At 46.6% G+C, this 13,460-nt stretch overlaps 1 protein-coding gene across 6 annotated transcripts in view; it reads right to left on the reverse strand.

The window, feature by feature from the left end:
- Positions 1–2,371: 2,371 nt before the first annotated feature.
- The window catches only part of CLYBL (citramalyl-CoA lyase), a 233,515-nt gene continuing 222,426 nt past the window's right edge, over positions 2,372–13,460 (reverse strand). For 2 of the 6 annotated variants that reach the window (XM_044927104.2, XM_025262635.3), the window contains 2 exons: positions 7,091–7,210; positions 5,947–6,073 (listed from right to left, as the gene is read on the reverse strand). In XM_044927104.2, the coding sequence (XP_044783039.1) occupies positions 7,115–7,210 (96 nt within the window). In that variant the 3' untranslated portion in view covers positions 5,947–6,073; positions 7,091–7,114. Of the gene's footprint in view, positions 2,599–5,946; positions 6,094–7,090; positions 7,211–13,460 lie in introns of those variants that run through there. The other 4 variants (XM_044927103.2, XM_044927102.2, XM_025262636.3 and 1 more) reach the window with 4 other exon arrangements.

Here is a 13,460-nt window from a genome sequence, read left to right on the forward strand (position 1 = left end):
TTTTAACTTGAAAGATAATTGCTTTACAGTATTGTGTTGGTTTCTGCCATACATCAGCATTAGCTAGATACTTTAACGTTGGGATATAGTCAGTGTTTGGTCTTCTCTGGTGTTCAGTGTATCAACTCTCTTACTGATATAATGAAGGGGATCTGTGAAGTTCCTTCTAAGGCTTAGACTAACCTCTGGGACCATGTCTCATTTTCTCTATGTCTACATGCTGCACACAGTATGACAGAGAAATTGATTCTGAGCAACTGAGAAGTCTGATGCAGTTGCAGGATTCCCCCCTGGGGTCAATAGGTAGGCACAGGTGATCTGAGCCTGGGTGGTTCTTCCTGGTGATGAGAAGCTTTGCCTTTGATTCAGGGTTTGGCAGTGATGCTCCAAGAAGTCTGGTCCCCTCTGCCCTTCCTGAACGTGTGTTCTGATTCCCGAACAAGAACTCGGAGAAAAACACCCTGAGTTGGCCAAACTCGGCCCTAAGACTGAGCGCAGCTTTCCAATTCCCGGTGTCCGGCCAAGGGCAGAATGGGGCCAAGACCCAGAGTGTTTGATCTCTTAGCAAATCTGACAGGCTGTTTACAAACATGCGGAAAGGCTGACTTCATTCCTCAGACCTCAGGCAGGACTCTGGTGTCAGGACTGCAGCCTGGCTGCACTTGTAGGGGCCAAAAGAATTGGGGAGAAGGAGATGAAATAGTTGGGGGGAAAAGTGGCTGGTTTTCAAAGCATACGGCGTGTGGTTTTTCAGAGGCTTCAGATGCTTAAATCGCACCGTAGCCACTGGCACTTCTTTCTGTTTTGACATTTGACATTATTTTATGCCTTTACTCCTTTTTTCACTTCACAGAAGGACATTTTAATTTTAAAAGAAAAGTGCGTCCAGAACCAGTCCTGAGGCTTTCAGACTAGCTGTCTGGCATCCAGTCGGGCTCAAGAGGTGTTTGTTGAATGAATAAGTGAATGAATGAAGTGATTCTCTCGAAAAAGTTATGAGGAATCTTTACCTTTTGCAAAGGTTGGGTTATTTTTCTTCCAGAAACTCGGAATTATCACTCAAAGTATCCTCTATGGAATCTGATAAGAAAATCAAAAAAGAGGCTTCTGAAGCAAGTCACTAAAAAGCTCTCTGAAAGGGAATGTTCCTTTTTCTCTTGATTCTAATATCGTGCTTAATAAGAGGGCAGTCCCTCCCACCCCCTGCAATGATTGAAAAGCAAGGGGACCCCGATCGGGCAAGGGTCCCCCGGTTAGGGATGGGCTCCGCGCTGGGCAGGCTCAGGGCTCCGGGCTTCGGTCACGGACCCCTGGACCCAGCGACGTGCCTGGCGCTAGCAGGACCCCCAGGGCCCCGTCCCGGCGCCCGGCCGCGGCGCCGACCTGGGAGGAGGGCACAGGGGCCGGCGGGTCCCCGGGGCGGGCGCGAGGGCCCCGCGCAGGTGTCGGGCCTGTGCGCGGGGTGCGGCGGGGGCGCGCGGGGGCCTGGGAGACCCGAGAGAGACGTTATTGTTGCACTGTAACGAGTCTGATTAACATGCTCCTGACACTGTCTCTTAGTTTCTTGGGCTCCTAGCAACAGCGCACAAAGGCGCGGGATTGTCCGGGCTCCGCGGGGACACGGGGCAGCCTTTGATCTGCCACCATTGCAGCGGGGCTGCGCGACGGGCTCGCCGGCTCGGGGCGGCCCGCGGTCCCGGCCCACTGCGCGCCCCCGCCCCGCCCGCCGGCCCGACGGCGCAGCCTCGTGAGCGGCCACCGCGCGGGCCGGGCCTCGCCGGCCGGGCCCCGCCGGTCGGACCCCGCGCCGTGCGCCCGGACCTCAGGCTTCGGGAAGCGCGGGTGGCGGGGACGCGGACTCAGCGCGCGGTCGACCCGCGCGCGCAGGTCCTTCCGACGGGGCAATATGGGCCGCCCTTCCCGTCGCAAGATGCAAACGGTAAAACCTAGCGGGTCGCTTAGAGTGGAAGAAAATCAAAATTAAAAAAAAAAAATGCGTGAGCAACAAACAAATCCTCGAAGATTTTGTAAAACATTAAAAATTGTAAAGAAACATTCTGCAGGCTTCAGCCCGTTTAGCTAAATCTGTGCTCGATCGGAAGGGGCTAACGATGATTTCGGTTTCCTCCTACAAATCACTTTCTTTTCGTCGCTGGCTGCTCTTATAGATTCGTAAGGAAATATGCTGCTAAATAGTTACTGGAATTTAAACCAACTAACCACCACCACCACCATTCGTCACAGAGCAGTAAAAAGCTGCCCGTTCCCACCGCGCCGGCTTTCAGGTACTAAGGTCTTTTATTTTCCATTTTGTTCATTCTCTTAACCCCTCCCCCCATTCCGATTTAAAATAAAGTGCGGAAAGAAGGACTAAGGTTTTAACATTTTAATGCTGAAGTCTGCCAATTACTTTCCCCCGAAGTTGCAACGTGGAAACCTCGCGGGGATGGGTCTCGCGCCGGGAGGACAGTGTCCGCCAGCCTGGGGCTCGGGCTTTGCGGTTACAGAAGGTTCGGTGACCGTCCGCAGCATTAGCAGGCACAAGATCCTGCTGTTACTCTGAGGGCCCCTTTCGTAGCATCAACTGCCTTCCAAGTACCAGAGGTAAAAAATCAAAATCAAAACGGAAGACACTTAGCTTTCCAAGATAAAAAAAGCAGAATGCCTTCAAAAGAAAAAACGTGTATTAACTGCTCTCAAGACATCACTAGAAAATTCATCCTCCCTGTTGAAGATCATTTTCCTGACGTCCCAAAGAATTATTAGGGGCTGAGGTGTTCATGATAATAACACGCATGTTTTAGAAGAGAAAAAGAAAACCCTACATGGTCTGTTCCATTTACTCAGCAAAATATGCCAGGCAAGGAGTTACTTTGAAATTCAAACTGGCAGCGGCAAGTCTTGGTTCTAGAAGACACTTTTCCCAGTCAGTCCCTGGAGGAGAGGATATTCAGGCAGCTGGGGATTCAATACTTGTAAATCTGATGTCCAGGAACTTCCCAACTTGTACCTGACTCGGCTGGAGTCCCCCTCACCATTTCAATAAAACATGATTGTACTGATATAATCCTCTATACATTAAAATGAGGTTGTCACAGATTGTCATTAAGACCTCAGAAAAACAATGAAGACATTATTGGGCACCCCCCCTCAGGCAAGGTATTAGGGGATAAAACAATCTACACCACGCGGGTCCTATTGAGATTAATGAAAAAATTATGCAAAAAAAAATCTCAATTTCATTTCCCCGTGACGGGGCTTTGCATACATACAGTCAGTCTTGCCTTACACCTGATGATTTATTAAACTAATCTGCGGTGATCACCACTGATGTTCTCAACTCAATCTTGTCCTGGCTCATTTTCTAAGTAATTGTTTCTCATTAGTTCTGATAATGTTTTAATAGTGTTACCCATAATTTAGCCCCCAAGAATTAATAACAGGGGGGTAATATGGCAAAGCAGCTTGTGATGAGCTGCACAAAATAGAAACAGGTATGGTTTTTAATTAATCAAATTACTGCAAGGTTCTCTTCTGTTAGCCAGTCCATGCCTAGATGGGAGGAATTCCCAGGTTGGACGTTGTCATGTGCCAAGCGGGGTGGGCTCACCAGCTCCCGTTACCCACCCTCTATGACCTTAACCCACGGAGGCACCAAAGAGAAGTGGGTATGAAAACAGTGGGGATACCTCTAGCCTCCCAACATCTTTGTTCTTCCTTGACACTGACTCAGCCCTCTTCTGGGTCCCTCATTAAAGTATGTGCTCAGAGAGTGGGGACCTTGGCCCAGATTTTTGAATCGAGTAGGTCCTGGTGTCATGAGCTTACCCTGACTGGGACCCTGGGGTTATGAGAAAGATGATAAATCTGATACTTAGGGAGACTTAAAAAACAAAGTGGTTTTGTTGGAACAAAGTGTGGTTTGAGATGAAGGGTGTGGTGACTAGTCCAATATGGCCTGAAGTCTGAACCTGTGATCCCACTGGGGATGGCGGTGGGGAAGACCTCGCCAGGCCTGGCTCTAAGGACCACCTGGAGATCCTGCTTAGATCATTGCTTTTCTCGATGTCTGCATGCCTTTGCCCTGGCCTCTGGGGTCCCTTAGAGTGGGGGCCTTGGCTCTCAGGGACCCCCAGTTTCCAGGAGGCCCACCTATCAGGTTTGGGGGTGCCTATGTAACAGGGGTGAAAATGAGGATGTCTCCCTTTCATGCTGTCAAAACCTGGGGCTAGGGGGAGGTTAATCTGGACCAACCTGTGAGGATGGGCAGGGTAGCTGCATTGAAATGGGGGCTGCCTGTAGAAAGGACGAAGAAAGGCTTTTATTATCTTCTTTTGTTTAAGACAGGCTCTGCGTATGCTTCTGAAAACTAAGATCATGGCATCCAGTCCCATCACTTCATGGCAAATAGATGGGGAAACAAAGGAAACAGTGAGAGACTTTATTTTCTTGGGCTCCAAAATCACTGCAGACGGTGACTGCAGCCGTGAATTTAAAAGACACTTGCTCCTTGGAAGAAAAGCTATGACAAACCTAGACAGCATATTAAAAAGCAGAGATGTTACTTTGCTGACAAAGGTCCGCATAGTCAAGGCTATGGTTTTTCCAGTGGTCATGTATGGATGTGAGAGCTGGACCATAAGGAAGGCTGAGCACCAAAGAATTGATGCTTTTGAACTGTGGTGTTGGAGAAGACTCTTGAGAGTCCCTTGGACTGCAAGGAGATCCAACCAGTCAATCCTAAAGAAATCAACCCTGAATATTCATTGGAAGGACTGATGCTTAAGCTGAAACTCCAATACTTTGCCCACCTGATGCAAAGAGCCGACTCACTGGAAAAAATCCTGATGCTGGGAAAGATAGAAGGCAAAAGGAAAAGGGGATAACAGAGATGGTTGGATGGCATCACGGATCAATAGACATGAGTTTGAGCAAACTCCAGGAGATGGTAAAGGACAGGGAAGCCTGGCGTGCTGCCGTCCATGGGATCACAGAGTCAGACACACCTGAACGACTGAACAAGTGCTTTTGATATCCTGATGGTGTTATACTGCAGGACAAAATCAAAGGAAGCCTCCCTCTGCCTCCAAGCAGTCCTCCTGGATTTCAGTGTTCTGAGAAGCGGGCTCCAGCTGCACAAAAATCGTGGTTTTTAAACCACAGGTTATGATTTACCCTGCGCACACTGACAGCCAGCCTCGGTGGGCACAGCTGCTCAATAGGTTGGGGGGGATGGCTTCTTCCGTGACTGCTGCCCACTGCCACTGTCCGAAGTCCTGAAGCCCAGTTTGGCTGCAGGCTGGTCACCGCCAAGTTGGCTGAGACCCCACCTTCATCCTTGCAGCCCCTCTGAGGAAGGAGGAAGCAGGTTCCCACCTTTTTTTTTCCCCAAGTGGACACCAGCCAAGCACATCCCATCTCAGTTAAGAGATGATGTCTCCTCCTGTCCCATGTTGGGGAGAATATTAGTTCATGTCTTAAGCCTATGTTTCCTAGGACTTGCCCAGCCTGGATCACATTCCTCTGCATGTCTGTGGCAACTGCCCTGCCCTGGTGGTGGATGCTGTGTGACCGCTTGTGGGCCTCTCCCACTTCGCTTGGGTTCCATGGTGCCTTTCCTTGTATATAACCATCAGCCCTACTCCCCTCTCGGGGTCTCTGGAGGAGCTGGAAGAGGTAGGAGAAAAGCAAACCCCTGGTTGGGGCACATGGTAGGGGCCACATAGTAGATAAAAAGGGCATAGGAGAGAGTGAAAAATGAAAATGAAAAAAAAAAAAAAAAACAAAACAAGTGTTTTCTATTTACAAATTTAAATAAACAGAACAGCCTTCCCCGCGGTGTTTGTCTAAGAGTGGCAGCTTTGCTGCTGTGTAGGTCATGAAAAGGTTGGTGTAGAGTTTAAAACTTCCCATTCTGTTAATTTCTTAAAGAACAGTCGTCCGGAGTCTCCACACAAAAGCTCATGATTTAATGAGGAGCAGAAACAAAATCTCTGATTGTTGGTGTTTCAAATTTCATTGGCGTCCTCTGGCAAACACAAGTTGATCCTTCGCGGCTTCAATACCCTTTAGCCTTCAATATAAGAGCACATGCTGAATAGGGAAGAATGGCTGGTTGTTATGTTTATTTACCCTTACTACAAGCTGGGTTAACCTCTTCAAAACAGCTTTACTAAGCCCGTTAACCACACCACCCATATGACCTGTAGCCGCATCTCTAATGTGATGCAAATCTCACAGGGGACCATATGCACCAGCTCGGAGGCGTTGTGTCTTCTCAGAGGCTACAAGTTTATTGCTGAGGAGGCCCTGTCCCAGCCGTACGTTTACGGCGGGGAGATGGCCTCAATGGCAAACAGTTAAACAGGGAAATAAAGGGAGAGAATGGATGGTCTTGTGTTTCTGCACATTTATATTTTAATTGCTGGTAACAGTTGACCCAAAAGCATTCGCCCAGGATGAAGGCTTTCAGAGTCACCACCTAGCAGTCTGAGGAGAGGGAGGTTTCATTTTGGGGAAGAGGGTGGAGATGAAAGCAATCAGTTTTGACGATTTATTTTTACAAGGTATCTATATAAACCTGTATGGTCCTTAACTTTTCTATGCCATCTCTGTTGTTTTACCAGGTTACTAGTGAAATAAACACCATCCCTTCATTGAGTTGTTATTTTTAAAAAGGTTGGCCTTTCTTAAAAATTATTTACGGTGTTGTGTGAACAATGAACAATGTGGGAAACATTTAACATCAGCAGGGTGAAGGGAGTTTACGTATTCAGGAAAAATATGTTTTGTTAAAGACTTAACTTTCACTCATAGCCCATCTCTCCCCACTGTTTTATCTGCCTGTGAAATCAGAAGTCCAAACTTGGAACACATCCATGAACACTAAAATCACACACTTGGAACCAAAAAGAAGAAAGTTCATTTTTAGAGGAATAACTGGCCCCAGTGAGATAACAAAAAAAAAAAAAAAAAAAAATGTGATTAACATGAACTGAAACGGGGAAAGGCTCCAATCCAGCATACTAAGAAGTTGCCTTGAGTATAATGGTTTGTCTTTAAGAAAAACCACTGTATATGTTCGGCCCACCTGATGAGAGCTTCATTTAGCAGATCATTTTTCCTTGATGGATGTGGCAAGCGTAACAATGTTCTGGGCCTGCTTCAGTAATGGCATGTCGATCATACTCCCTCGGAAAGTAAAGGCTCCCTGGAAGACAGAGAATACAAACTTCCTGAAAGAATGCTCGGAAATTATAGGCTTCCTTTCTGCGCACACTTGTACGACAAGAACATTTCAGATTCCACCTGAATTATACTGACTTTCCTACCCAACTTTTGAGAAAGCCAAAGTAAATTACAGGGGACAGACTTCTTTTCTTCCTCCTAAAGAGGGGGAGGAAAAAAAAAAAACCCTTCAGCGTTTTAATGGAGAGGAAAAACCATCAGACACAAGATATTGGAAACTGTTCATTTAACTCTTGAAATCAAGCAGAAAACAAGGGTGGAAGGAAAATGTAAATACTTCCTTATGTGCTTTTTGAAATATTGCATAGGAGTGTGAAAACAGTAATACACTCTGGCAACTGATTGTTGTTGGAGTAAATAATTGTACGGTCAGATTAACGGGAGAATGCTTCCTTCTTGCTGTAACCTAATTGCGGGGTCGCACTACCATGTGATGGGAAGACAGAAGGTAGAACTGCACTGGGTAAAAAGAGATCCCTCTGTCTGTCAGTACACATTCTTCAGAAAAGGATTAAAGTGACAGGGGCCGTGAGTCTGTAACGAAGAAATCATAGCTCTGTTGAATGGTGAGCCTGGAAAGAACCTGCAATCTCTTGGTTTATCCCCATTTTACAGACTCACTTTTTTAAAAAATATATATTCTTATTTATTTATTTGGATGCACTGGGTCTTAGTTGTGCTATGTGCTATGTGCTAGTTCCCCGACCAGGGATCAAACCCCGACCCCCTGCATTAGGAGTGTCGAGTCTTAGCCACTGGACCACCAGGGAAGTCCCCCAAGGCTCACTTTTTTTTTTTTTTAACCTTTTGTAAATACTTATTGAATGTATCACACGATCTCAGTCCTGTTCGAGGTGAGGACTCTGAGGCCCAAAGACGTTAACTTGATTTTCCAAGGTCACTTCACTAGGAAAAGTTAGAGCTGGGGCTAGTACTCGGGTCTCAGAACCCCAAGCCTTCATTACAGACTCACATGTTAAGAGGACAAAGTAGTTTACTTAGTGCCTCAGAGAAAAGAAGAATTAAATGGACAGAAGCAGCATGCCCACAGCCTGAAGTTAATGTCTTGTTATCCATGTTCTTTTAATCACTTCTTTTTGCCGCTTACAGTCATAGCTCTTCTTTTTTCAAAAATATTCCCTGATGGCTCTGATGGTAAAGAATCTGCCTGCAATGCAGAAGACCTGGGTTCGATCCCTGGGTTGGGAAGATCCCCTGGAGGAGGAAATGGCAACCCACTCCAGTATTCTTGCCTGGGAAATCCCATGGACAGAGGAGCCTGGTGGGCTATAGTCCACGGGGTTGAAAAGAGTCCGACACGACTGAGCAACTAACACTTTCACTTTCACGTTATTTATTTGGCTGTGCTGAGTCTTAGTTTCGGCATTTGAAATCTAGTTCCCTGACCAGGGATGGAACCCCAGGGCCCCCTGCATTGGGAGCGCAGAGTCTTAGCCACTGGACCAGCAGGAAGTTCCATAATCGTAGCTCTTTTTAATTCCTTTTCTTTCTGTTGGTAAGTTTGTGAATGTGAGTGGGGAGCGGGTGGTCTTTTGGGACCTGGAAGTAGTTGGAGCAATGACAGCCCTCATGAATGGTCCATTCGTATATTGTTGTTGTTTATGGCTCAGTCGCATCTGACTCTTTCTGACCCCATGGACTGCAGCACACCAGGCTCCTGTGTCCTTCACGATCTCCTGGAGCTTGCTCAAGCTCATGTCCGTTGAGTCAGTGATGCCATCCAACCATCCCGTCCTCTGTCATCCCCTTCTCCTCCTGCCCTCAGACTTTCCCAGCATCAAGGTCTTTTCTAATGAGTTGGCTCTTTGTGTCAGGTGGCCAAATTATTCGAGCTTCAGTTTCAGCATCAGTTCTTTCAGTGAACATTTAACGTTGATTTCCTTTAGGACTGACTGGTTTGATCTCTTTGCAGTCCAAGGGACTCTATAGAGTCTTCTACAACACCACAGTTCTAAAGCACCAATTCTTCAGTGCTCAGCCTTCTTTATGGTCCAACTCTCACACCCATACATGACTACTGGAAAAACCATAGCTTTGACTATACAGACCTTTTTTGGCAATGTAATGACTCTGATTGGTATATACTGCCATTCATATATACTGCCCTCCAGTTGTGGATTTTACAAGTACCACCCCTCAACAGTCAACACTGTCATTTTTCAAGACTTCCAGGATGGTCTCTTGGGCTCCCTGGAAACCCTCACCCCTTATAATAATATAGAGTTATACGCAGAATGAAGGTTAAAAAAACTGGCAGGGAATCCTTAGCAGTGACTCTGAAATTTAATTACTGATCAACAATTATAATCATACAATACTGAGAAATATATAACAAAATAAAATTATTGGAGGACAGTTGCTCTACCATATTGTGTTGGCTTCTGTCATGAAATTTATTTTTTAATCAAGAGAGAGTTAAAAGTCATTAGGATTAGAATCCTCCCCAGTGCCTAGCCTTCTAAGCCTTGGAATTAGAAATCTGATTCAGATGAACACCTGTGTGGCCTAAAACCCTACACCGTGAAGTCATTTTCCAACCTGCCCATTTTACTATTTGTACCCCCAGATTTGGTCTTTGCCTAATTTCATTCAACCTGGAGCTAATTTTGATCATCTCTGTGACCGTGATGAATTTGGTTAGAAGTTGTAAGATACTCTGTGGGTTAGTGTGACAGGTGGAATCAGGGCGTGGGGCTCATGCTGCTTTACAAGGCAATCATCTAGTTTTCTTATTGGTGTAAGTGATGAAGACCAAAGGCCTCCTGGTTATCCGCCTACCGAGTGGATTACGGCCCTGTAAAACAGCACATCTGTCCTGCGAATGCTTAAATAATAGGCTGGAGAGATGAAATTAGCATAGATGCACATGAAATCATAATGCTGCACAGAGAATCAAGGTGATGGCTTTGGGTCTACGCCACGTTCCCTGAATCTGCTTTGAATTCTGTGTGCACATCAGAGATGCAAAGTATTTCACGTAGTTTCAAGACAGGGAGATCATTTCTCTCTTTTATGGTGGCAGATTTTGTTTGACTACCTTTGTTAAGCTGGAAAACAAAAGTTAACATTTTTCTTCTTTGTGTCCTTCATCTCTGAAAATTGAGGGTTTTAGTGTTAAGAATCAGGCTTCCTAGTATGAATATCCTCCTCCTTTTGTGTATCAACCTAGAATATGGTTGGTCTTTTTCGTTTTTTGAGCATACTGGGCAGACATGTGGGATCTTAGTTCCCTTACCAGGGATTGAACCCGTGCCTCATACAGTGGACGTGTGGAATCTTAACCACTGGAGTGCCAGAGAAGCCCATGGTTGGTTTTTCAACACAGGGATGTACAAGTGAAGTTGAATAGTGTGCTGGTCAAGATTCAGAACACTGAAGATTGTCAAAAGCTATTTGCATTTGTGGGTAGGGTTTGAAACATTCCTAAATGAGTGACTATAGATAAGTTTTGGTTTCACAACTCAATGCGTTTCTGAGAAATTGGTGGACCATTCTGGAAAGAAGTGGTAGGGCTTCCCTGGTGGCTCGGTGGTGAAGAATCTGCCTGCCAGTGCAGGAGACATGGGTTCAGTCCCTGATCTGGGAAGATCCCACGTGCCAAGGAGCAACTAAATCCAAGCGTCACAACTACTGAGCCTGTGCTCTAGAGCCCAGGAGCTGCCACTACTGAGCCCACTCGCCGCGACTGCTGAAAGCTCTGCAACAAGAGGAGGCCCCGCAATGAGAAGCTCTGCGCACCACGACGAGAGAAGCCTGCACGATCCAGTGCTGCTGCTGCTGCTGTTGAGTCGCTTCAGTCGTGTCCGGCTCTGTGCGACCCCACAGACGGCAGCCCACCAGGCTCCCCCGTCCCTGGGATTCTCCAGGCAAGAACACTGGAGTGGGTTGCTATTTCCTTCTCCAATGCATGAAAGTGAAAAGTGAAAGTGAAGTCGCTCAGTTGTGTCCGACTCTTCGCGACCCCATGGACTGCAGCCCACCAGGCTCCCCCGTCCCTGGGATTCTCCAGGCAAGAGTCCTGGAGTGGGGTGCCATTTCCTTCTCCAATGCAGGAAAATGAAAAGGGAAAGTGAAGTCGCTCAGTCGTGTCCGACTCTTCGCGACCCCATGGACTGCAGCCCACCAGGCTCCCCTGTCCCTGGGATTCTCCAGGCAAGAGTCCTGGAGTGGGTGCCAGCGCCAGTACAGCTACAAATAAATAAATACATAAAAAGAAGACGGAACGTCCATCAGCTTGAAGAGTTGGGCTATAATTTGGTTTAAAAATGCCTTTAAGAGTCAGAAAGAGAAAGATAAACATTGTATTCTAACACATATATACAGAATCTAGAAAAATGGTACTGAAGAATTTATTTACAGGGCAGCAATGGAGAAACAGACATAGAGAACAGACTTATGTACATGGGGAAAGGGTGACATGTATGGAAAGAGTAACATGGAAATTTACATTACCATCTATAAAATAGATAGCCAACGGGAATTTGCTGTATGGCTCAGGAAACTCAAACAGGGGCTCTGTATCAACCTAGAGGGGTGGGATGGGGCAGGAGGTGGGAGGGAGGTTCAAAAAGGAGGGGATATATGTGTCCCTAAGGCTGATTAATATTGAGGTTTGACAGAAAACAACAAGATTCTGTGAAGCAATTATCCTTCAATAAAAAAATAAATTAATTTAAAAAAAGCCTTTAAGTAGTAAGTCATTCATGGTAACCTGGCATGCTGCAGTCCATGGGTTCGCAAAGGGTGAGGCATGACTTAGCAGCTGGACAACATTCTTGGTTAAAAACCTTAATAACCATCACTACAGCAACAAGAAAGAAAGAAAGAAAGTGAAAGTGAAGTTGCTCAGTCGTGTCAAACTCTTTGCGACCCCATGGACTGTGGCCCACCAGGCTCCTCCATCCATGGGATTTTCCAGGCAAGAACTGGAGTGGGGTGCCGTATCCTTCTCCAGGGGATCTTCCTGACCCAGGGATTGAACCTGGGTCTCCTGCATTGCAGGCGGATGCTTTATCATCTGAGTCACCAGTGTTTTGGTACAGCAACAATAATAGCTCTAATTTCCTGAGCAGCTCCTAGCCCCGGACTGTGCCGGGCCCTTGACATGCTTTATTTCCTGTAACGCTCTCAACAATCCCGTGAAGTAGGTACGGTGACCCACAACAATTAACAAATTGTTTTCCTTTTTCAATTGTAGTAAAAACAAATAACCTAAGTTCACCATCTTAACCATTTTTAAGTGTGCGGGCCAGTAGGGTTAGGTAGATTCACTCTGCTGTGCAAACAGACCTTGAGAACTTCTTCATCTTGCAAAAGTGAAACTCAGTCCCATCAGACAGCTAGTCCCCATTACCCTTCCTCCATCCCCTGGCCACTCTGATTCTATGAGGATGTATCCATCCCCATATTATAACTGAGGAAACTGAGGCACAAAGAAACTTCTGTGAGTCTGCCCTGTAGCTCTTAAGTACAGAGCTGGGATAATACCTAACTCTATTTGATGCAAAGTGTGAGCTCCAGGCCCACATTTGTGGGTTGTTCTCTGGGTGGGTTGCCTGGCCACCCAAATCAGAATCATCTGGTGGGGAGGCCGCTTGTTAAAATGCAGACTCTTGGGCTCCATCCGATGAGGTTTCATGCTGAAGGTCTGGGCGTTGGCAGGGAGCCCTCTGATGATTTGAATGTTCACTGAAGTTTGAGAAGCTCCATGTTTTAGCTCTTCTGGGTAGCAATAGTTAGGCTGGCTTTGACATGGGTACAACTCCACCTTTGCTCTCAAGAGATGCAGGTGCCATACAATGCAACAAGAATTAGAGAAAAAGCCAGTGTGGTGAGCAAAGAGATCCGACGCCTGGAAAGGCTGCCCTTCTCCCCGGTCAGGACCACGTCTGCCAGTTTGCACTGCTGACTTAGACATGATGCTCTGCACCTAGTGACTCCCCCTAATGATTCCCCCCAGTGCCATGCGTTTGCCCCTAGAGCTGCCATGGGGCTTCGGCTCTGTGCACAACAGCTTTTGTTCAGCCATTACCTATTGAGTTATTTGTTGTAATAAATCACTAGTCGGCCACTGTGGCGCATCTTTCTATACACATGTAAACGGCTTCAGCCTCCTGCCAGTGAAGAGCAGTATCCCCTTAGCATAGTTGTTATCTGCATAGGACGGGAAACAATTATTTATTGGGCTGTAG

This window comes from Bubalus bubalis, chromosome 13 (assembly GCF_019923935.1).
Source record: "Bubalus bubalis isolate 160015118507 breed Murrah chromosome 13, NDDB_SH_1, whole genome shotgun sequence".
Taxonomy (NCBI): domain Eukaryota; kingdom Metazoa; phylum Chordata; class Mammalia; order Artiodactyla; family Bovidae; genus Bubalus; species Bubalus bubalis.